The 25555-nt window shown below is 42.0% G+C and overlaps 1 protein-coding gene across 1 annotated transcript in view; it reads left to right on the top strand.

The window, feature by feature from the left end:
- The window catches only part of tle3a (TLE family member 3, transcriptional corepressor a), a 29976-nt gene extending 5810 nt beyond the window's left edge, over positions 1–24166 (top strand). The window contains exons 6-21 of the mRNA XM_084734954.1: positions 5704–5766; positions 5980–6084; positions 13114–13315; positions 14181–14188; positions 15668–15790; positions 17283–17333; positions 17430–17582; positions 18049–18181; positions 18291–18466; positions 18807–18880; positions 19399–19648; positions 20789–21036; positions 21143–21290; positions 21411–21561; positions 22417–22493; positions 22781–24166. Of these exons, the coding sequence (XP_084591080.1) occupies positions 5704–5766; positions 5980–6084; positions 13114–13315; positions 14181–14188; positions 15668–15790; positions 17283–17333; positions 17430–17582; positions 18049–18181; positions 18291–18466; positions 18807–18880; positions 19399–19648; positions 20789–21036; positions 21143–21290; positions 21411–21561; positions 22417–22493; positions 22781–22888 (2070 nt within the window). The 3' untranslated portion in view covers positions 22889–24166. The remainder of the gene's footprint in view (positions 1–5703; positions 5767–5979; positions 6085–13113; positions 13316–14180; positions 14189–15667; positions 15791–17282; positions 17334–17429; positions 17583–18048; positions 18182–18290; positions 18467–18806; positions 18881–19398; positions 19649–20788; positions 21037–21142; positions 21291–21410; positions 21562–22416; positions 22494–22780) is intronic.
- The last annotated feature ends 1389 nt before the right edge of the window (positions 24167–25555 follow it).

The following is a 25555-nucleotide window of genomic DNA, read 5'->3' as shown; positions in this document are numbered from 1 at the left end:
TGCTCTGATAGCTTCTGTCAGGCACTTATCGCCAACCAGAGCAAAGAGAGGAGGGGGATGGGAACAGGAGACACGACGGAGAATAGAACTGGGGGAGGGGCAGCAGCCCGGCTCTGTGTAAACAGGTTAATCGACTGATCCATTTTAGCGCCTGACTTTTATCAGGAACCTCAACAGAGCTGATGGAAGCGCTTGAATAATTCATCAGTGGGGCCCTAACCTGCTGAACGGCATGTTTGTGAGCAAACAGTGTGGGCCCCGTCCGTGCAGCTCCCCCCAGCTCACAGCTCAGACAGGGGAGGAGGAGGAGGAGAAGATGGGGAGTGGTTAACAGGCAGGGTTGGGATGGATTATTGGATGCACATAGGCATATTATTTTCCTGCCAGGAGATTTATTCCATAGTGAGGAAATCCATTCCTCTAACTGTGCCTTTTTCATTACTGTGCAGGGACATAATTCAGATTTCAGAATGCACACACCGGCACAGCTCCGACGGACTGATGTGGCAGTGTTATCTGATCCCTCTCTATCAGCCGTGACAGTATGTAGATACAAACGGCTAATTTCTGCTGCGTGATGTCAGCCAGTAATTACCATCATCTGGTGCTTGTTTCTAAGAGCTGCTGCTGCTGCTGCACGGGGTTTTGGTTAGTGAGGCTCCATCAGATTTGGCTGTTACCTGTAGTCGTAACGCAGACATGAGACCCGCGGCTGCAGTGGGAATCATTTGCTAAGTAGCAAACTATCTGCCATACCCGGGGCCAAAACAAACTCGGTCAGCCAGCGGACTGTCTGCAGTGTTCATACAAAAGAGGCGTGCTGTGAAAAGTGGTTGGAGGAACTGGCTCTCCAAGCCATCACTGCTCCCATATTCCCAGTCTGTCATGTGGGACTGGACTGGAGTGTGATAATAACAGTTTGTGAACTGTTGGGTGTCAGGTCCACTTACACATTCGACAAAATATGAATGCAATACTTTTGTTTTTGTGCGTATTTCTAAAATAAAAGATGTAAAGGCTCATTTATGTCACCTTTACTAAATTAGATACATCCATTTCAAAAGATGTAACCATCACTGCCAACATACTTCCATGCATCCTTTATGGTGGCTTGGATGTCAAGCAATACATCCATTAGAAGGTGGAGGCAAAGAGTCAACAGTTACCCCAAAGTAGAAGAGTCTAAAGTTTATGACAGTAATAAACATGACTGGGAGGCTGTAATGTATGCTTTTGATATCTATTGCCCTGTTTGAGATAGCCATAGTTCAGTGCCTAATAAATGTGTTGTTTTTTTTTTCAAGATAAGATAACACTTCACATTTTAGAATGGCCTTTTATTGTGACCAGTCCAACTGTGTCATAATCAGGCTGTTTAATCTCTAATGCGTGGATTTTAACAAATTTGACAGAAATAAACCTTTTGGGTGCAAAGACGAACTCAGATTTTTACTTCAACTCGTGGAAATTTGAGGCAAAAACAAAAGTGTTGCATTTATAGTTTTGTTGAGAGTATAAGCAGTATGGCTTTTGCTGTCTTTGTTAGAATAAGTTTATTGTTTTACGATCGCAGTCGTCCTTTACCCAAGAAAATCACCTGACTTACTGCCGTAGCTGATGAGGTTAATCATAGTAATGACTCATGCGTCCATTAAGGCAGGCTTTTGGCCTATGCCAGATCAATACAGATAACTTCAAACACCAATTAGAAATGTGTTCTGGACTTGCTTCACATTAACAGAGGCTCCGAGGCTTCGTGCAGCTCTCAGTTTAGTGGAAACACGCTTCATTTTCTGGTTTAGATGAGCCGCCGCTGAAGCACTAGTCTAATTTTCTTCCCACTAGAAAAATCAAGAAAGGTGCGATGCTGTCATCTTGGACAAATTGGAGGCCCTCTAAATCTGACTAGTCAAGTATTGTTTATAGATGGATCATGTGACCAGAGCTACCAGTGGTTTTTCCCTCTGTATTTAATACTCATCAGTGTCTCAACTCCATTTTCCCGCTGCTGATAGCAACAGGCGAATACCTTTCTGCACACCATTGACAAGCCAGCCTGAGAGTGCTCTTAGAGTGGTGCTACACAGGTCCGAGTACCTGTAATTGTGTAGCAGCAGCGCAAAGCTGGCCTCTCAAGGGCCAAGCTGTCATCTACTTAAAGTGACAACAGCCCCATTTTTATCTGCCAGCAGAACAAAAAAAAAAAAATCCTCCCAGCACTGCACTGTATCTATTCTGACAGCAGCGGCGGTGAGCTGAGTTGATGCCTTTTCCATGTATTTGCATGTTGTGTTGTGAGAGTGTGGAGGCTGCCAGTTGTTTAGGGCACAGTAGATCAGCCACCTCCTGACCTCTCCCAGCCAGCTGTCACCATGACACTAAGCTACAGAGGAATGGACTGTGCGCTCAAGGCCTTTTCACAAATCCTGTCAAATGTTCGACTGCTATTGACATGGCTTATCTCAACAAACATGGATTATACAGGCTCACTAGCTTTTCAACCATTTCTGAGGGCGTTCTTGAGCTCTTGCAAGAGCACTTACTGCTTTGTATTAATACTAATGCTCATAAAACCCTTTCATTGCTTTATTGGTTGTAGGTCACATTTATTGCATGTCAGAGGAGTTCAGAGTTTTTCTTTGCCTGCAGACAGCAATCAAGTCAGAATCAACTATGAACTATTGTACTTTTAAAATACATGCTACAAGAGCTGAACTATTTAGAAACAGTATCTAACTGTGATTATTTTGAGTGATATTGCAATTGACCGTTCTGAAGTCCTGCCCATTTTTGCTCTGTTCTCCAATAAAAGTTAAGCAAGCTCGGTCAACTTACTCCTTTCCCATTTCCTGTAGTTAGATATGCTGTGTGCTAGGCTTAGCTCATGTTTTAACCAGAATTTGGTCAATTGCAATATAATTTGTGATATTAAAAGGAATGATACCTGCCACATCATTACTATAATTTTCATTGACAAACATAATAAAATGATTCTTCTTAAAGCTACAACAGTGGAGGCTTCTGTGGACAAAAGTGGTACTGTTTCCTCCACCATAGCCTCGAAACATAACATTAAAAATAAAATTATCCCCCTTCTTCCTTTTAACTAACTAATGTACTGTTCACTGTAGGTTTGTCTGAAAAAATGTAAAAACAGGCTTGTTTCATCTGATTTCATGGAGAATCATTAAGAATCACTATACAGAAACAGCCAGTCTTCTCACAAATGGTCTCGTTCGCTTATGAAGGTCATACAGAGGCATCAGTATTAGATTGAAACCGTTTCATAAATAGTTAAAGACTCCTTGTAGGAGGTTTCAGTCTGTAGAATTTGATGTGTAGGCCAGGACATTGCTGGCCTTTAACAAATATTATGCCTCCTGCGATTTGAAAATTGCAGTAGGCTGTACTGTGATTTCAATAAAATGTCCATTAATTGTTCAGCCCTACACACTACCATATATTTGTTTCACATTATTGCCTGTGATCTCAGGCTTTACTTTGTTTCATGCAATATTTCATCTTCAGCTTGTTGTTTGTGCTGCTGGCCTGCGCGGCTAAGTGGCTATCCATGTTGCAGCTTGGGTCAGCAGGTCTCGTTCTGTTGGACATTACTCTCCAATCTCTCTGGCTCTGCTCAGAGGTAATATGTCTGGGCTGCCAAAACGGCCTGGCATTTCTGCCATGTGTAATAAATAAGCTGGCGGTCTGCAAAGTACATTGTGTGTGCTGCTCCAAATGAAAAATCGGGAGAAAATCCCTGTGATGTGTTTGTGTTCCGCAGTGGCCTTGGGTTGAACTGCAGCTCATAAATTCCATAGATGATGTAGCTTTGGCACTGTTATTTTTCTGCTCCCAGCGCAGAGCTTGAACCTGAGAGTCTCATCTCCCCATCCCCTGGAAGAAGAAGGAGGCAGAACAAGCCGGCTGTGCAGTGTTTTTACAGGGGAGGAGGGTGGAGGGGAGAGGGGGTGTATCATCACACCTCCTCCCATTGCTCTTTTTTATCCACCATTCATTTGCTCCGTTCATGTGATCGACAGGCTGAAAATTCAATTTAATGACCTGCCTCCAAGCACGTAATATGATTTTAAAGCCTGTTACGGTCAAGCAGAGGTGCCATTTGCATAATGATCCCAGCAAGATAGGGCTGCAGCCGTTGCCATGGCAGTTGGTAGACAAGCAGAAGAATGGAGGCAGGGCTCAGTGGATGGATGGGAGGTTGGGAGGGTGGTTGGCTGGGCAGCTGATTGCACTGAGAAATGGCCCAGGCTTCAGTCTTGGAAAGGCAGAGCTCTAGCATTCTGCACTCTTAAAGGGCTAGTTCAGATTATTTGATGTGGGGTTGAATGAGGTACCTCTTGATAGCCAGCGTATTGGATACAGTGGATGGCGGTCAGCATTCCCCCAATTTTGAGAGGCAGAGAGGGGCACCAGCATTGAAGCAAAGCAATGAACTGCTGCTGGGTCAGCAGCAAATGTTATTTTAGCCACTTAAAGAAAGCCCACTTAAAAAAAAAAACTACATCAGTTTAAGTGTGCTTTATATCTATTATATTTTCACCACTTTACTTTGCCATCAGACAGCCTTTTCCAACCTTTTCCAACCTTTTCCAACCGGAAACTGGCATAATATAAGCCAAATATCACTCAACCAACCAACCAACCTCGCAAAACACAGGAGTTGCTCGTCTATAGCTGCATCAATTAGTTAGGTGTTACTGTGTGACTTATGTGTTTTAAAAGGATAGTTAAGAATCACCAAAGCCACACAAAAATAAATACATAAATCAAGGCAGTGGTATACCAGTAAATCATGTGTTCTGTGAAGTAAAATGACTGATTTTGCCTTTGGAGTTTGGTTGGTTTGGAAAGAGTGATATTTGGGGTAAAAAACTGCAGTTTCCTGTCCAAAAAAGGCAGTCTGACAGCAAGATTAAGTGCTGAAAATATTTTAAATACAGTGTACACTTGCACTTTTGTTTAGGTGGACCTCAAGTGGCTTAATGGACTTCAAAAATACCTTTTGTTGCTGATCACGTCCACAGCAGTCCATTGTTTAGCTTTCTACATTTGCTGCTTTTCCAGACTGAGGGCATGTTGACCGACATCTAATGTAGGTAATACACTGACTGTGGACTAAGTACCTCATACAACCCCACTTCAAATAATCCAAACTATCCCTTTAATGTTGACAGGCTGGCAGTTGTCCTCTAATGGTATTGATCATAGATTTGAGGTGCATTACCCTCGAGGTCATTACGGTTTGTAAAGTTTGCTCAAACTGCAGTTATAACCCCTAATGTAAACCGTCACATGTAAGTAAACAGTGCTGTCTGGTTAGTAGGGTGTGGTTGTGTGGTTTAACTCCGAGGTTAACTGCAGGACACCGCAGTTGCAGATGAGGGGAAGGAGGGCAGAGTGAGAGAGGATCCTCTCAACACAGCAGCACTCTGCCTGCTCATATCCGTTTAGCATGGAGTGCACTCTCAGCACAGCTGTGCTCCATCCCCCTGGGCTCTCCTAATGTTTTAAATATTTCAAATGTCAATATCACGCTGTTTAGAGGATGTTGAGTCAAGCAGTTCTGATTGCCGCAGTAATTGACTTAATCGGTGTAAACATTAAAGGCGGGGTTATATGAAGTCACTGTCTGTTTCATACTTTACACTCTCATTTTTGCTCCTCTTTTTGTTTTCACAGACGGAGATTGCCAAACGGCTCAACGCAATTCTGGCTCAAATTATGCCTTTCCTGTCACAAGAGGTGAGTTCTGAATGTGGCTCTTAAACAGTGTCACAGTTTAGCGCTGAAATAAAGTCACTTATTTATTGTACATTGTGCAGTGTGTGGCAGTTTGCCCTCACTTTTAAAATTGCAGCAGCACTATTAAAATTAAGTGTGAAACTCACAGATACGTGAGTGTGGGTGTGTGTGATAGCTGCTGGCAATCATCTTTTTGTAAATGTCTTCCCACAGCACCAACAGCAGGTTGCTCAGGCAGTGGAGCGGGCTAAGCAGGTGACTATGACCGAGCTGAATGCTATCATCGGGGTACGTGGACTTCCCAATCTGCCTCTCACCGTGTGTATACCCCCTTTTATTCTTTTATTTGACCTTGGTTAGGGACAAACCTGCACAAAGATAATCACTGTAGATAGTGCTTTTTCATGTCCATGTCTTCTTTATGCAAGTTGTCTGAACTGTTAAGTGAATAGGATGTGATCAAGGGCGCAGATCTCATTACAATCTAGTGGGGAGGCAGAGATAAAATTTAGTCCTGGACTTATCTTCTCGGACCTGGGGTGGAAAAGAGTCGCTGTCTCTATTTTGATTGCTTTTGGTGCCGATTGCACTAGACTGCTGCACTAGATTGTTGAGTTTTAAATCAAATTCAGACTCTGAAGTTTTTAAGTTAACTAACTAAACTAAACTACTGATGTAAAATCTTTTGTTGAGATGATTTACTTTTCTTAAACCCAAAACATTAGTTGGTAAAACCTAAGAGTTTGAGTTGGGCTCAAACCTTAAAAATGGCTTGAAATTTTGCATTTTCTCACCTTTTTTTGCAGAATATATTACCCTTAACTACAAACTGAGACAAGTAAAAAACAGGTCAGTTTTTGGCTCCATCCTACGCTACTTTATGCTGTTTACAAGGTTCATTATTAGATGGTAGGTCAGCTCAGTTTATGTGAATTATTCACATTAAAATACACTCTGCTCCTGGCAGTTTTTCAAGGGGCTGACTGCTAAACCAAACTCCATTCTAAAAGGAATTCTTAGTTACATCATCACTAAGACTCTTTTCTGATTCACTTCGATCTACATTCACTCAGTAACATCATTAAGTAACCCGTAATGAACTGATGTGGCACAGTGCCTGTTTTCACCAGATGAAAGTGACAAAGTGTAGTGTTTATGTATGGATTATTTCAAAAGTGGAAGCTGCTTTTATAAAACAGATTGGGGGGGGGTAACTACATGTTTTTTACAAGTTAGGGTGGACAAGTCTCCCCTGGGATCTGCGCCCGAAAAATGTGATACACTACCAACCAAAGTTGTAGTGCAGATTTGCCTCTTCTTGAATGTGTTGATATATATTTTTTTTCCATTTTTCTGCTATATTCTTCACCAATATATTCAAACCATATACACAACATGTGTGGCTCTAGAGAGCTGGTCTGTTGCTCCGGCTTTGGTCTCTGTGGCGTCTTCACTGCCTTGTTGTGTGTTTATAAATGCGAGCCTGAGAGCTCTTGAGATCCCCTTCGCAGCCTGTATTGCTTTAATTGGCTAAGGTTTTAACGAGGAGCCTCATCCCTCACTGCTGACCTGGATAGCTGTGGGAATTAAAAGGCTGAGGGTTAGCAGAACACAACCAGCGCTGCGAGCTAGCTGAGACGGTACAGACAGCAGTCAGCCATCACAGCTCTGCTGGGCCGTTCTCTTGCTCACCGCAGCACCGAGCAGTAAAGTATGGCGTTCATCATGGCTTCAAAACACCATCTGCTCCTCATTGATCAGCCAGACTAACCCTGCACTCCAAAAGCAGAAGTGATTGGTGTCACCCCTGATACAACGCTCAGGCGATCGGTGATCTTATTACTACAGTTGAATCTTGCAGTCTTTAGCATGCAGAAGAGGCTGGCCCAAAAGGCTGACTTGATGACTGGAGGCACATATTGGAATTCAATTAATGACCCCTTTGTGACCTTTTCTCCAGGATAATTGCTCCCTAGAACATTTCTGAGAAGGTGTCTTAGTAGGTGATTGAGAGTGGTTTGTTTTGTTTTTTTTATCTGTTGGACAGAAGAGGATGCATTATTACACTTTCATCAGGGCAGAGCAGCTGCAAGCAGATGTTGTACATAAAGACTTGATTTGTAGCTCCTTTTTGTGTTTGTGATTTTCTAGGGCTGCGATTAATTCTTATTTTCAGTATCAAGTAATCAGCCAATTATTTTCACAATTAATTGATTCATTGTGTAGCCTGTAAAGTGTGAAAAATGTTAATCTTACTTTGCTTCTTGACGTTGCTTCTTTTGTCCAACCAACAGTCTAAAACCAAGACTCTTCATTTACTTCAATAAAAAACAAAGAAAATAGTTAGTTTCACATTTTTTGGCTGAAAAAACAATTAATTTATTATCAAAATAGTGACTGGCAATTCTTTTTCTTTCAACTGACTAATTGATTAACTAAATCCCGGAGTCTCCAAACTTTTTCATGTCAACAACCCCCATAAAAGATTCACATTAGACCACAGAATCCCACATTAAGAGGATTTTGTCTGAAGGAATCTCCTTTCATGCGTCTCATTGAGAACAATACAACACTGGAATATCGCTGTACTTTTGAACTTGTAGCTCTCTGTTGGATATATTTTTAAATTGAATCTACATTTTATAAAATATTGGATGAGCCCATTCATGATTTTCAGTATATGGTCCCATTTGGCACCCAGCCTCGACCCAAGTCATGCTGGTTGGTTGCTCATGTCAGAGGAGGTGGAAATGTAGCTACTGTATGTTTTAGGAATACCTCTCCATTAGTTATTCATTGAGGAGAAGCTCTGTAGGCATGCCAAAATCCTCATGCATATTGTAAACCAAGGTGGGGTGAAAGAGCGTGCCAGGCAGACAGGCAGCAGCATCCAGGAGCCAGCTGCATGCCTTATTGATGGGGCTGAGGGCCATTAATAGGATGCAACTAGGGCATCTGCTTGCGTCGAGATGAACCTGACAGGTGGTGCTTCCTGTTTGATTAGAAAACACAAAATCTTCAAGGCAGCCAAGGAGTATAGTTCAGATGAGCCCTGCTTCCTCTCAGTGAGTGGTCTTCTGGATGAACCCCACCCAGTGGCTTTGCATTAACAAGACAGATCAGATGATTTGATGTAAGGTTGAATGAGGAAATTATTCATGGTCGGTGTGTTACCTTCACGCCCCCAGTTTGGAAAAACAGACAGGAGCACCAGCACAGAAGCTAAGTAATGGATGTATGTGGACAGGGTTAGCAACAAAAGGTATTTTAGCCACTTACAAAAGGTCCACCTAAAAATAGTTAATATCAGTTTAGTGTCCAGTATATTTAGAATATGATAATATTTAAGTCAAGTATTGCTCAAATATCACTCTCCAAACTAACCAAACTCCATAGGCAAAACCAGTAATTTAAGCTGCAAAACACAAGTTGCTGGTCTACAGCTGCCTCAATCTGTTACCTTGTTTGTGTTATTGTGTGAATTTGGTGAATCCAAACTATCCTTTTAAAACACTTAAGTCATACAATAACACAAACAAACAAACATAATGAGGCAGCAATAGACCAGCAACTCCCATGTTCTACAAGGCAAAAATACTGATTTTGCATATGGAGTTTGGTTGGTTTGGAGAGAGTGATATTTAGCTTATAAAAAGGTTGTCTGACAGTAAAGTAATGCAGTAAAATATCCATAATATAACATACACTGAAAATAATGCTAATTTCTTCTTCTTCTTCTTCTTCTTTTTTTTGAGGTGAACCTTTTTTAAAAGGCTAATATAAATTTTTCCGCTGACAATGTCCACAGCAGTTCATTGCTTTTGCTCCCATGCTGGTGCCTGCATAAAACCCCACTTCATAGGTGTCTGAACTATCCCTTTGCAGGGTGTTAAGGTAAATGAGATTCCTTTTGTCTGCAACACCATCATTTGCAGTATATATTAATAGAGAACGGACATGTAGAGCAGCTGTAGCCCTGACCGTTTTCTGTCCTCCTTTTCAGCAGCAGCAGGCTGCCTACCCTGCTCTCATGGTCAGTGGCATTCACACATATCTGTATGTGCCATGCTGTTGTCAAAGTACTTGGTGTGTGCACACGTCTGGGCTTGAAGGGCTTGTGCATGTTGCATGGCACTTCCTCTGTCCAAGTGCTGTGCGTTTCACAATAGTTAGTGTATTTAGTACACTAGAGAGTACTATAATACATTTGCTCAATTTTGCCTGTGTGTGTGTTTTTTTTCTGTAGCTACACTCAGTCTGAGAAAAAAAGGGGCAAAGAGTAGGTCTTTATCTTGGAATATTAAATTAGAGGAAATAGGCCAGACTCCTTTCTTTATTTATTATTGTCTTCATTTATGGCCCTCTAATGAGGGCTCTTGCTGATCAACCATGCATATTACCCATCAGTGCCTCATTAAACACAATGAGCAAGGATGGCTCTCCCCTGCCAATGAACTGGCTCCTTAATTTCCCTCATGGACACAATATTATAACACACTCGCTCTCTCTTTCTCTTTCTCTCTCCCTCTGTGTCCTTTGTACATTTTGTAATTGGATTGACATCTGCACTATGGAGCGAAGGACAAGGCTGCAAGTTAAAAACCTCACTATTTTCCAATCTGGTCTTCCCTACCTTCAGGGCAGATACAGTAGAGGGCAATAAGCAATTAAAATTACCCTCCAGATATAATTTTTAAGGACATATTTCAGTTGTCTGCGCCTTGTGATTGAGTATCTCTCTTTTAAAAAGAGATAAGTAAGAACTCAAGAGTAGATTTTTTACTGAGTTACCAGAGAAATCTGCAATATATTTACTACAATAAGTCATAAAATGACCACAATATGTCATCAGATTCTCTTTTGAAATTTCAAATCTATTCTCCAGAGTGTGTATTTTTGTAGCAGTGGACTTTTGTTTGTAGTTGTCGGATTACAATGTTGCACTCATCTTGCACTCCTGCATTGTTCCTGTAGCCTGCCTCAGCTTCCTTTCATCTGAGGAGGGGGCGAGGGAAACTAGATCATATATCAAATAGGATTTCAACCTATTTAATATACCATCTATGGCTCTAACTCGATGTTTAAGACTGCAGTACTCATTTCTGGATGCACAATTGTTACATATTGCTCCTTTAATGTATTTTTAACCATGTGTTAGGCAGCTCCACCACGTTGTTCTGTGTGTTGTACCACCTCCCCAGTCATAATCTTCCTGAAATGGCCATAAATGGTCACTGATTGAAGTCTGTCTTGTAAAAGAGAGGAGGTGCATGCTGTAACAGCAGCTGAATTATTCAGCTGGCTCGTAGACGGGTAATAAATTGCTGATGTTTTTATTGGTGTCTCAGCTAAGTATTATTTAACCTTGCTTTAAACTGCTTACTTCCATGCTGAGTGCCTTTTAACTCCCATCCATTTCCCTGTGCCTTTCAAATATTGATGGTGAATATTGGAGGGTTGACTGAGTGCCAGCATGGGACCCCTGGTCCTGGCTCCCGGAGCAGCCTTCCAGACGTACACACACAAACACACACACATACACACTCGAACACTCAGAGTGAGAGGGAAGGAGTGCCAGCTTCTGGCACTTAGTGTTCCCTCGGTCTCTTAAAGTTTGGGTGTGCAAATGATTCATGTTCTGTTAATCCAGCAACATGAATATGAGAGGAGTAAATAGACGCTGGTTGTGTTTTCCAAGTGTTTAAAAAGCAGGAAGTTGTTTAGCCCACAGGCTGACAGATTCCTACACAGCTTCATGTTCCTTAAGAGGATTGCTCAACTCACTGATGGCATAGGAGTGTTGTGGTGCTGCAGTATGAAATGTTTACCTGATGTGAAATAAATTCATCTGTGTTAAACGGTGATTGAATAAAACTTTGATTTGCTGTCTATTGTTGATTTTAGAATGAAAATTACAGTGGAAACCTCTTACAGAGACCACAGTTATAGTCATTAACCACTTATGTGGATGAAAAAGCTTGGGAGAGAATAAATCTTATACAATTACTGTTTAAATAATTTGCTTAAAGTAATACAGTGGTCTGCTTCGAGTGCTCATTTTGAGGGTTTTTGTACGTCAACATATGGAAAACAATATTAAAACAACTGTAATTCCAGCTGCTGCATGAGGCTGCTGCTGCTTAAGACTCAGTGTTGTTCGCATTTTAACAGTTCTGATTCACATTCTGCTTATTGATTTCACTTCATAGCAATTCTCGATTTCGGTTCTTTGAGGGGCCAGGTCAAAAACCGGTCACATGATTATTTCATTTTCATGAATAGATAGCCAGGTTTATATATGGTATATATGGTGTTTGCAGTACACGGTTTAAGTTGAAACTAGTGCAGTATGTGTAGGAAGCAGAATCAGGATTAAAATTTCTTAATGAATCCCTTGGAACTGTAATTTTGTAATTTTAATTTATGTATAAACTCTCTAGTTTCTACTTATGTGTTCTATAACTAAACAAAGTGGAGTGCAGAAGTGTTAGAAGTAAAGCGATTTTAACTTTGAGCATAACTAATACCCTGAACAGTGACAGATATGAGACAAAACTAGAATTCTTGCCCAAAGCAGCACAGCTGTGTTAAAAAATCAGAGGACACTCTGCTCACTGTCTGTAATGAGACTTCTGAAAGCAAAAACTTTATCAGATGAGAGACCCTGGGACAAAATCTTATCAAACAGGGCTCTGTGGTCTAATTTGTGTCAGTTTAGGGGTCCTAGATGTGAAAACATTTAAGAACTGCTGTTACAGTGTATTCAACTTTTACAGTATCTTAATTGAATTTGTAATGTAGACTATAGTCATTTCAAAAGTGCTGTACTATATTTTGAAAAGGTCAGTAAATTTCAGTAAATGGCGACACTGTCAGTTTTATTACATTATATTTGTGTGATGTCAATCAATAATTTCCATGAGAAATGGAGAAAAAGAGAAAAAATGGTTATAATTATCATCCGCTTACAGTGATCAATTTGGCCCTGACAGACGTGATCACTATGAGAGGTTCTCACTGTATTTCATTTTATTTTCAACTCATCATGCTGTACTAATGCTGTGTGATTGCACGTCTCATGCATTAGACGTGTTGAGCAGTTGATCGTTAGTCATAACGTCTGCTCTCCTCAGCACAGATCTGGGGCTTATGCCACCCTGGCCTGGTATGGAAATAGCACTGAGGGGGATTGCTGTCTGATCCTGACAGTAATAGATGTGTGAATGTGCTAATATCATCCAGGCTTTAAATGATCAGCCTCACGTTTAGTATGTGGTTTCTCCTTGCCTTCTCTCCCTCCGACCCACTTGGTGTCTGTCTGTCTGTCTCCCTGTCTACTTACAGCAGCAGCAGCTCCAGGCACAGCACCTCTCCCATGCTGCTCACGGGCCTCCCGTCCAGCTGCCGCCTCACCCCTCGGGCCTGCAGCCGCCTGGCATCCCCCCTGTGACGGGCTCCGGATCAGGCCTGCTGGCGCTAGGCGCCCTGGGCAGTCAAGCCCACCTCCCAGTGAAGGATGAGAAGAACCACCACGATCTGGAACACAGAGGTGAGGAGTTCAAGCATGTTCTTGTCCAGTTAGGCAGTAAGTGCTGAAAGGGGCAGTTCGGCGTCTTTGAAGTCAGGTTGTATGAGGTACTTTAATAGTCAGAAGTCAGCTACAGTAGATGCCGGTCGACATACCCCCAGTTCGGGGGTGTTCAGTATGCATTAGCTGCCCAAATGAGTTCGCCTGTGGAGTTTGGTTGGTTAAGGGAGAGCAAGATTTAGCTTTTATAACAGCAGTTTCCCATCAGAAAATGCTGTCAAACGGTAAAGTAAAGTAGTGAAACTATTCTAATATTCTTTTAAAGTGGCTCAAATACCTTTTGCTGCTGACCCTGTCCACAGTAGTTCATTGCTTAGCTTTCGTGCTGGCGCTCCTCTCTGCTTCTCCAAACTTAGGGTGTGCTGACCTGCATATTCTCCAGCTAATATATTGACTATTGATGAGTACCTCATACAGTCCCACTTCAAATAACCCGAACTATCCCTTTAACCAGTTTATTTAGAAGAATTGAAATGTATATTCATTTAAACATTATTGCATAGATGTTAAACAGGGAAAAACCAATTTAGTGCAGCGCGTTTCTCACTCTCTAGAGCAGAATCGTAGGGCCCTTAGGTGAGGAGCACATCCTGTCTGTTCACATTCTGTCTGGGTAATGAGCTGGTACATTCCCAGCCCATGACTGCATAAGCTATTCAACAGCTCCAACACACGGCGGTGATAAGAGGGGCCTTGTGCCCTGCAGTTGATTCTCACACGTTCAGCCAGAAGCATCTGTTATGATATGCTAACTGACTTGTTTTTCTCTTTGCTCCACTTGCTTTCATCACCGCCTCGGCCGCCATTGTTGATATCTGCGATACAGAGAACACGGTGAGTGTCCAAACCCACAACTATTTTTTGTTACAGGGCTTGGTGGTTTCATAATTCATCACATTTTCATCTCCACTGTGGCACGTAAAAATTCCTGCTAACAGCATGCCACCGCTGATTTCATGCACTGTTGTAATCTGCTTCCAATAAAATGATTAATTGGAAATGAGGTTTGGAATATAAGTCCTGTGCTTCTAATCCAGAAGGGAAATGACTGGTATCATGCTGGAGAGATTAGAAGCCTTGTAATTTCATCACAATTAAAGAAAGACTTGGACTTCCCCTTCTTAAGGGATTTATTTGATCCCTTCTACTGTCTCCCTTGTTTACCAGCTCACTCTTTCTCCTCCTTGGCATGTGATGAATATTTATGAACACAAATGGAGAATTGTTTTGTTTTCTTTTTCTCCACCCCGTCTGGCTGGACCTGCTAAAGCGTTTTATTTGAATGGCTGCGATCTCTGATGGCTTGTGATGGGCCTGTGAGATTGTGTTTCTGCAGGCTGGGCCAGCTGAATGGGTGCAGTCATGTCTGAAGAAATGGAACTCCTGGGGCGATTAGCAGGCCTGTTTTGTTTCTGTGCTCTTGTCCCAGGTCATCTGATAGCAGAGTGGTGACTTTGGTTAATGAGTCACGCTAAGCATCTCTTTAAAGGTCAGCCATTATGCAGACAGTGGCCCTTTGCCCAGACTGCTAGTCCATCGGCCATTGTTCACTTCTCCGGGCTGCCACTGACTTAGTCCATGTTGTTGCTTTGGTCTTCAGAGGAGGGGACAGAGGGAATCAGGAGAACTTGGCAGTTTACAGGCAAATGGCGAACTCCTGTGAAAGCCGCTGGACACCTGCCTAGTTCCTCCCATTCTGTTGGTGTTTGGAGTGAGCTGTCCCAGCTTGTGTGGGTAGGCAGGCTCCATGAAGAAGCACCAGTCAGTCCCACGCTGCCGTGCCCACTGGCAGGATATAGATTCTCTTTCTTTATCAGAGCTCAAAGCCTGAGCTGACATGGTGCCCAAGCGCGCTGCGGCAATCAATGCCCAGTGCCCACAACATACAGTCTCTCTCTCTTTCTCCCTCCTCTCTCGCGCGCTTAGCCTGACTGCCTCCGGAGAAAAGGCCCTCTGTTCGGCCACAACACACTGCTCATGTCCCTGTGAGGCTGTTTGTTGTCCAGTTACGAGGAGGAGGGAGCCCAGCTCAGAAAACAAGCCCTCCTCCTTTTCAGTTCAGATAACGGCCCATTCTGTTGTTTGGCCAGGGACGGGCTTGTGTGTGAGATTGGGCTTGGCTGGTGTCAGGGTACTGCTTGGAGCTGGCCTCCAGCTGCATTTTAAGAGTCCGCAGCATCCATGGTTGTGTGAATGAGGCATTTTTACTGTTTGGATTGGCCCAGCGTGTTCACTGTGAATTTGTAGCTGATGAATGACTCATTGCTCCCCTTTACGATGGTAATAAAATATATCTGGGTTTTCTCTTTGCAGAATAACTCAATATCCCCATCAGAAAGCTTACGCACATCCAGTGAGAAGCACCGCAGCTCCTCTGACTACAGTTTGGATTCTAAGAAACGCAAAGTGGAAGAGAAGGACAGCATGAGCAGATATGTAAGTCATGAAAAGAACTGACTCTTACAAAGTCCCGCCTCTTTTTGCTCCATACTCCAATAACAGTTAAGCAAACTTCAACAACTTTCTCCTTTTCTTGTAAAAGCAACATATCGGGCCAAAACTAAATAATGACTGATGTAGATTAGCTACCTAATTATTCTCATTTTGCTAACATTAGCTAACATAAGATGTGACTATATGTCACTCACCTACAAAAAATGTTTTTCTTTTCAGCATATTTTAGCCTAGCACTTAGCATACCTGAGTACAGCAAACAGAAAAGGAGAAAGTTGACTAATTGTCCAAAAGGGGGCGGGACTTTGGTAGAGTCAATTGTCGACTCATTTACTTTCTTGCTGAGAGTAATATAAAAGGGTCCTTATCACCATATTGTGCCTGTCCATTGAATATGTAGCTACAACCAGGAGTTGGTTAGCTTAACCTAGCATAATGACTGAAGGTTAAAAAAACAGCTCTAAAGCTATTTAACAAGTTATATAGGGGTTTTATAGGGGGTTATGTGCAGGACAATTTTTTGGCTGGGAAAAGTAACCTCCTTGAGTCTCCGATGGTTGGCCTGGCAACCTCGCCATCACAAAAGGACTCTAGGAAGTTACTGCTCTTTGCTCCAGTATCATCTAAGGAAAAAAGAGGGAAGCATCACTACATCTTAACCTAATAATGCAGCTCTCTGCTTGGTGCCATTTCTATTAATGCCTATGGGAGATGCATGGAGAAGCACACTAGAATCCAACATATCTGTGTTGTATGAACTTTGATGAAGAAATACTTCTACAAATTAAACAAAATGCCTAGCAAAATAGCATACTGTTTTTTTCTAATGAAGCACAATCTCTTATGTGATGTTGGTCTCCAAGTAGTATCCAATTAGCTTATGTTTTAAAAATATCACAAGTGAGACATTTATCAACCTCCTCTGATCATTAATTGTGCATTGATACTCTATAAACTAAGCCTTAGCTATAAAACAACAGGCATACAGTATATTGTGTATAAATAAAATTGCTATCATTAGCCTCTCAATCACAGTAAAGCAACCACCAGATCGAAATACAAGGAAGAGAGAAGGAATAATACAGATTTTGTTCGCAATACCTATTTATCTTAACTCAGTATTTTCTAAGGACACTTCACGTGTAACTTTTCATATTTGGATACTATTTCGAGACCAACAGCAAATAAACTATTATAGTGTTCTTGAATTGTTTACAGGCAAAGGTCATACAACATAGAGATGTTTGGTTTTAATTTGCTTCAGTAGAACTGGCACCGAAGTCTGGCACCAAGCAAAGCATAGAATGTTTTTAGTTTTCTTGGTCTCATTCAGCTCTCAGCAAGAAGGCAAATAAACCTGTCTGCTAAAATGTCAAAGTATCCTTTAGACCCTGCTGTGGTCAGAGATGTATTTTCAAGGTTTCATTGGAAAAAAGATCTGTTAAGGTGACTAATTTGCCAATTATCTTTACAGGACAGTGATGGAGAGAAAAGTGATGACCTGGTGGTAGATGTGTCTAATGAGGTGAGAAGTACAGCATGTAACTGTAAATGGCATATTGACAAGCACCGAGATGAAGCCATTAAATGATCATCAAAATCTATCGCTGTGTTTCTCCAGGACCCTGCCACTCCGCGGGCCAGCCCAGCCCACTCGCCACCTGAAAATGGCATCGATAAGCCGCGCCCTCCAAAGAAGGACACACCCAACAGCCCTGCATCGGTGGCGTCCTCTGGAAGCACCCCATCCTCCAAGGCCAAGGAGCTCAGTCATGTAAGACACTGAGTGTTACGCACAAACTAGGACAGAAAGGGTTTAAATGAGAATTGCGGAGAGAGCAAAGGGATATGTGCAAATAAATCTAGGACGGTTTCTGTAGTGGATTAGGAATGGCTGTCGGTGCTTTAAGTGCATGACTAAACGTCAGGGATAATATTGTCCCGCATCAGGATCAGTCAGGTCTTCTCTGTTAATAGCTCAATGTATTTAACTATTCCAGGATTTTTTTCCCTCTGCCTCACTAAAAGATTAAAGCCAAAGCAGTAAGGGGATAAAAACGGCCCCATCTCCATTGTGGCCATAATAGGTTTTAGAATAAATAGCAGTTTATGGCTCTGCAGGACTATGAGGGTTGTCAGAATTAGATTGGATTAAGTTCAGTTTGCTCTCAAATTGTCAGTCTGCACAGTGCCTGGTTTCCGGGATTGTGAATGTGCCTGCTCTCTCGTTCCCTCGACAGAATGACAAATCCTCCACGCCTGGCCTCAAGTCCAACACCCCCACCCCCCGCAACGACGCCCCCACTCCTGGCACCAGCTCCACTCCCGGGCTCAGACCCATCCTGGGCAAACCACCAGGCATGGAGGCTCTCGGTTGGTACCGCTCTCTTTCCTCTCTAGCAACGGAGATAATCTTTTTCCATCCTCTCCCAATGTACGGTTATGTCACATACCAGTATCCTTCTCCTGTCTTTGTCTGTAGCAGCCCCAGCTTTGCGCACCCCTCTGTCCATCGCAGGCTCCTACCCCACCCCTTTCGCCATGATGGGCCATCATGAAATGAATGGAGGCCTGACTAGTCCTGGTGTGTACGCTGGTCTGCACATCTCCCCTCAGATGAGTGCTGCAGCAGCTGCAGCCTACGGACGCTCCCCCATGGTAACACCCTTTCCTGCCCTTTTATATAGCTGTATTTGGGGTCAAGTAAAAGCACTGCACATAGTTAAAAGAACAGTTTGACATTTTGGGAAACACATTCATTCACTTTCTTGCCGAGAGTTGGATGAAAAGATCGATACCTCTCTCGTATCTGTCAGTTAAAAACTCCCCGTGGAGTTTTAGACTTCTAGTAGAGCTACGGAGCTGTTTTTCTATGAGTAGGTCATATTTTCCAAAATGTCAGACTATTCTGTTTTAGAATAACACCTTGTGGATTTGACTGTGATCACTGGTCAGTAACAATCTGTTGTTTAAAGGTTTGCTTGTTGTCATTTTTCAGGGGTTTGATCCTCACACCCACATGAGAGCTCCAGGCCTTCCAGCCAGCCTCACATCCATTTCTGGTGGCAAACCGTAAGTGTCCAAAATCAGAAATATTTAATAGAAATCCTACTTCTAATTACAAAAACATGTTTCACAACTGCATAGCTACAACCACAACCACCTACATTAAACCAGTGGTGTATTATCTTAATCTCTCAAGACTTAATAAATGTACTTTGTTAAAAAAAAATCAATAAAAATGCTCTTTTTATTCTTACTTATCATCTGAGTGTGAAAATAAGGGTTGAACACTTCAGTTACTTATTTACCACATGGATTTTACTTTCTTGATAATATTTGGATGTCTGAAGAATATATTGTAAAGGATGGATGAAATTGTACTTATTTTACAGATGCAGCCGTGTTGATTTGTTTATAATTTATTCTTGCTCATTTTTATATTGTATTCTTTTATGTTTTGTCTGCTTGCCTTAGTCGATCTATTTGTTTTTGTCTGAGTGTTTCTTTCATTTTTCTTGTTTTCTTTTTATAATTATTGTGAAATTATTCCTATTACAAAACACTAACACATTTGTCTTTGTGATCAGGGCTTACTCCTTCCACGTTAGTGCAGACGGTCAGATGCAGCCTGTGCCCTTCCCGCCCGACGCCCTGATCGGCCCCGGTATCCCTCGCCACGCCCGTCAGATCAACACGCTCAGTCATGGCGAGGTTGTGTGCGCCGTTACCATTAGCAACCCTACACGTCATGTCTACACTGGTGGCAAGGGCTGTGTCAAAATCTGGGACATCAGCCAACCTGGCAGCAAGAGCCCCGTGTCCCAACTGGACTGTCTGGTGAGGACTGCCGCTGATTCACATCTCAACAACTTTTTTTTTTTTTTTACACTGTATTGTTTTTGTGCAGTTGTTTTGAAAGGTAATGAACTGTTTATACACAACCTCCATTGGGATAATCCTTTGTTATACATGAGGACCACAACAGGCACACATCCCACTGACAGTTTTACAGTAAATGCACTGGTACACAAACACAGCTGATGCTTTTACTCAGTGTTTGTGTGAAAAAGAAGAAAGGACTTCTGCCAAAAACCAAGACAGAAAATGATAAACTTTGCATGACATGTTCAGATAAATTCCAGTTGGCTTGAAATGTGAACATTACTGACTAAACAGCTGCAAAGATTACTCAATTAATTGATTAGTTGATCGAAAGAAAATTAATTGCCAGCTATTTTAATAACTTTTTGTAATTTTTCAAACATGAGGATTTGCTGTTCTAGTCAGTTTTATTTGCATGGCGCCAAATCATAAGAGTTACTGTTTGTCATGGCGCTTTACGAACAGAGCAGGTCTGGACCATACTCTTTAGAAACCAAAAGATCCCACCAAGAGCAAGCACTAAGACGACTGTGGTTGAGGAGAAACTTCCTTTTAACAGGCAGAAATCTTGAGCCCATCCAGACTTTTTATGAGTCATTTTCATTTTATGATATTAAGTGAACAGTTTTTGGGTTTTGGGCTGATGGGAGGACGAAAGAAGCAATTTCAAGGTGTCACCTTTGGCTGTGGGAAACTGCAATTATCATTTTTCAGATTTTTTTGACAGTCTATGAACTAAACAAATAATCACTGTTGATAACGAAAATTAGAGCTCTATTATCAATCGACTACTAAATTAACCGGCAACTATTTTGATAATCGATTAAGCATTTTTGGTCTGAATATTTTTGCGTTTTCTGATATATGGACCAAACAACTAATTGATTAATTGAGAAAATAATCTTAAGTTGCAGCCCTGAAAATGTAAACGCGACAAACTACAGACATCTTGTGCTTTAGGTTTGAGAATACCCTCAGGTTGGTTTATTATGACAGAAGGATTTTCATCCTCTTTCCCACTGACTTGTTCCTAAATCTCTCTCTAGTTCCACTGCCTTGAACACGTATTGATTCGCTTTGTCCTCCGTGCAACAGAACAGGGATAACTACATCCGCTCCTGTAAGCTGCTGCCTGATGGCCGCACATTGATTGTTGGAGGCGAGGCCAGCACATTGACCATCTGGGATCTGGCTTCTCAGACACCCCGCATCAAGGCTGAGCTCACCTCCTCAGCCCCGGCATGCTACGCCTTGGCCATCAGCCCCGACGCCAAAGTCTGCTTCTCCTGCTGCAGTGATGGAAACATTGCCGTTTGGGATCTGCACAACCAGACTCTCGTTAGGTCGGAAGAAAACACTTATTCACACTGTGTGGGCTTTGCTGTTGTGCAAGTCATTTTAAAAAGAGATGTCAATAAATGTTTGTATGCCTTCTGTCTTTGATTGCAGGCAGTTCCAGGGTCACACGGATGGTGCAAGTTGTATTGACATATCCCATGATGGCACTAAGCTTTGGACTGGCGGTCTCGACAACACTGTTCGCTCCTGGGATCTGAGGGAGGGTCGACAGCTGCAGCAGCATGACTTCACTTCACAGGTACAGTCTAGTAACATAGAGGAGACGGATAACACACATCCACAGACCAAAACTGTGGAGAACGGCTTCCTTTTAGCCCCAGAACTGTCAGTATTTACTGTTCTGTTGTCCCATTTCCAGATCTTCTCCTTGGGCTACTGTCCGACTGGAGAGTGGCTTGCTGTGGGCATGGAGAGCAGCAACGTGGAGGTGCTCCACCACTCAAAGCCCGACAAGTATCAGCTCCACCTGCATGAGAGCTGTGTCCTCTCCCTCAAGTTCGCCTACTGTGGTATGAACACACACACACACACACACACACACACACACACACACTAAATGAGGGACTGTTCAGCATAAAGCCACTCTTCCAGTCCATGATATGGCTCAACTTGACCCTATATGCTTTTTAATAACTTTCCATCATGGATAGTATCACGTGCATCGAGGTTACAAGCAAGCCGATACTATACAATGATGTGAAAACACTGTAGACCACTTTTTTAAAAGACTGTGTTTGTAGCTTCTAACTGAATCTCTTGGTTTGAAGTCTAGATTCTCTCCTACATCGCTATTTGTACTTTGAGGTTTTTGCTTTATTTTAGTGTTTCATGTTTGCTTTCAGCTGTATAGGAGTAATGTTAAGTTACTGCTGCTGAAAACCCAGCACTTCCTGATTTGGCTGCTTCATAATACAGGCTATAAAGTAGGATGTTTATTCACCGTTTTCCATCTGATAAGCTGGAGCTGATAATTAGCCTTGACTATGGCAAAGTCATTTTAACTGGGAAAGACAAAGGCCAGATGTTAGTGAGTTTTAGTGGGTTTTTGTCCAATGCAAACAGGCCTAGAGAGTGATGGAGACTACAGTGGAAGCAGAGGAAAAAGTGTGCAGAGAAGTTGTCACTCTGGTAGTAAATCTACAGTGTAGGTTAGTTTGTCAGTGAATAAAGGCTGCAGTACCAAAAGTGAAATACAGCTTTAGCCTGTCTTATTTTATTCACGCTAAAACTACAGTGCCCTCTTTATAGTCTGAACGCCTGTTGTGTTTTCAAAGTTACAGACCTGACAACTCTTGATTTGCTGAATTTTTCCCCCCACTTCTTAGTCCTCAGAGGTCTGATTGCATGGTTGTTGTTTTTTGCAGGTAAATGGTTCGTAAGCACTGGGAAGGACAATCTGTTGAATGCTTGGAGGACTCCTTATGGCGCCAGCATATTCCAGGTATGCAGATCAATACACTCTGTCTGCAGCCAGTCCAAAAGTATGCACAGTTGTCTCTGAGAGGAAGGGCACAGCGACCGCTGTCTGACAGGACTCTCCTATCAGTGAAAACTGAACCTGAATTATTGACCTGACAAAGAAGTCTTTTTGAGGGGCATCAAGCCAGAACTTGATGTCATTGCAATCTAATCTTGCCCTGTAGTCAGCTAATCCTCTCCATTTAACTTCAAAATGTAGATGAAAATGTTGACTGCCTCCAAAACTAAACTGTTTTTTATCTTCTCCAGTCCAAGGAATCCTCATCTGTCCTGAGCTGTGACATCTCGACAGACGACAAGTATATTGTGACAGGCTCTGGTGACAAGAAGGCCACTGTATATGAAGTGATCTACTAGAACAGACTGCTTTGGATGGGAGCATGCTCGTGCTCAGGAACAGTAGACTCTTCCTCCATCTACCTTCCCTCACACAGACAGCATGGATGTTGCCTGCAGCCCCGGGGTGGATGGGCAGGACGTTTGGCAGTGCCAGACTGAAATGGACGTTATTGGTGCTGTTGTGGCCCCTGGATGCTGTGACCTTCGGCTCTGCCCTTCCTCACTCATACAACTAACACTTGTACAGCAAGTGCAGTTCCCTAAGGCACTAAGAAGAAAATAATGTCTTGCTGTTTTTCTGTTTGTTGGATATTTCTTTTTTATTCGTCCTTTTTAATGTGGAGATAAAGTTCCATGACACAACAAGAAGCGGCGCTTCGCTCTGGAGCTTCTCCTTGGAGGTCCTGTGAAAAGTGTACATAATGGAGTAATAAAAGGCCTTTTATAGATTTATATTTTGGTGTCCAGTTACGCTTGTGATGGTTCTTTCTTGTTCTCTCCGTGATTTTCTGTCCCCTCTGGGGATGGAAATTAGATTAGGACTTTGTAAGAGGATATTCTATTTCAGTTTTTCCCTCCTCTGCTTTTTTTTTCATGTTCGTTGTCCAGAATGACCTTTTCGGAAATCTAATTTGGATTTTTTTTTTTTCTCCCTGACAACGGCATTTTTTTTTTCTTCGCTGTTTGCTGTAACACAGAACACAGACGTTTGTCCCATGGATTTTAGCAGTGGAGAATTCTGGAAAGGCCCTTTTTTCAGACGTGAAGGAGGAGAAAATCAGGGTTTCCAGTTGCGTCTATCCTTTGGCCCCAGTCAGCAGAAATTCAACTTTGAAATGAAGACCTATCGCTGAACACTGGCTGCTTTCAGTGACATTAAAATGGATAACTATCAACAGAAGTCTGATGGATTTTATGGAGAAGCAGCTGTGACTTGAGTTCAGTCTCTTGACTCGACTATTGTATGAATCTTCATTTCTCCACTCAGCAAAGTTTAGTCATCAGTCAGGAGTTAATTATTGCCTCTCTCGTTTGACTCTCTGTGACTGATCTGCAGGACTTACATGGTTACTCATAAAGGTGGCAGGCAAAGCCATTACCACATCTGACATTTTGGGTATGCTCTGTTTGCTTTCTTCAGTATTTCATAATATTCAACTACAATCTTCTCATAGACGGGAATGGTCTCTGCATAAACACAAGTTAGACTGTGTAGCATACACGTTTCATCATCCCTAAGGATTGTACAGTTGGCAGTTGTTGATAAATCAATAAACTGTTTTTATATAAAAATCATCTTGACTGAATTTGTATAGTGCCGCTGGTGCCTTACTACTGTTGCATGTTTTAGAGGAATAATCCGATATTTTGGGAAATATGCTTATTCGGTCTCCTGCCAAGAGTTAGATGAGAAGATTGACACTAATCCCATGGCTCATGTTCAGTAAATATGAAGCTACAGCCAGCAGCCATGTTAGCTTAGCATAAAGATTGAAAACAGAGGGAAACCTAGCTCTTCTAAGTCCGAAAGTAACGAAATCTGCCTATAAGTAAGTTTAGTAATTTACCAGGAACTCTGCTTTTTGTCTGGCAGCAGTAAAGTCACTGCTCCTGGCCAATAAATAATCCAGCACAGAACCTAGCATAAAATTACAATGTGCCATTTTTACACATTTTTTTAATTAAACAAACAAGGTATAATCAGTTAATTAGTATGTGTTGATTGGCACATTTTGTTATCTTTGGACAGTGGCAGGTAAGCTGTTTCCAGTCTTTATGCTAAGCTAAGCTAACTGGCTGGGGGCTGTACTTTCATATTTGCTGTACATGAGCCATTTGTTATATTCATGTTATATTCCCTCTCATGTCACGCTCAGGGTGGGAAGCTCAAACTCTGTTGTCAAGAGAATACCACTGTACTGCTGATTTCCAGGTTTCAAGTCCTATAAATGTACAAAATCCTACAAATCGTTATTATTTCACCACCTTCTGATTGATCAGCAACTGAAAAGACAATGGACTGTGAAAATCTGGAGGGACGCTGGGCCATATTTCAAGCTGAAACAACATATTTGCTAACCCATTAGCTACGTTGAGCCAACAGCTAACCTTAGCACTTCCTAGCTAACATTACCATTTTATGGTGTAACATGATGTGATAGGAATGGTGTAAATGATTTAAACCACTGGCATTTCAGAATTAACACCTTTCCTATCATATTGTATAACACTATCAAACAGTAATGTTAGCTAGGAAGTGGCTGAAAGTAATGTAGCTGTAGCAAATGAGAGAACAAATATGTTGTAAAACATGATTTTCACAGTTGCTGATCAGTCAAGAAGTGGTGAAAGAAATGTTGTGTGTTTATATGGCTTACAACCAAGAATACAGCAGTATAACTTTATCCTTTTGATAACAGTATTTGAGCTTTCCACTCTGAGTGTGACGTACGAGGTAAATGGCTATCATGTGAATATGGTAAATGGTGTCAATCTTCTGATCCAACTTCCAGCAAGAAAATGAGTAAGCCTATTTACCAAAATGTTTAACTATTCCTTTAAGTGAGGCAGTTTTAGATTAATAGATACAGATTAATATTTGCTTTGTGGTACAACCAGCAGTGGGACAGGGAGTGTAAACCAGCTAAAGCTGTTGGCTGCACCAGTAACTGAGGGAAATACACT

Source organism: Lutjanus erythropterus, chromosome 13, assembly GCF_056507025.1.
Source record: "Lutjanus erythropterus isolate fLutEry1 chromosome 13, fLutEry1.hap2, whole genome shotgun sequence".
NCBI classification, from domain to species: Eukaryota; Metazoa; Chordata; class Actinopteri; order Lutjaniformes; family Lutjanidae; genus Lutjanus; species Lutjanus erythropterus.
This window is presented reverse-complemented; position numbering and strand designations above follow the sequence as displayed.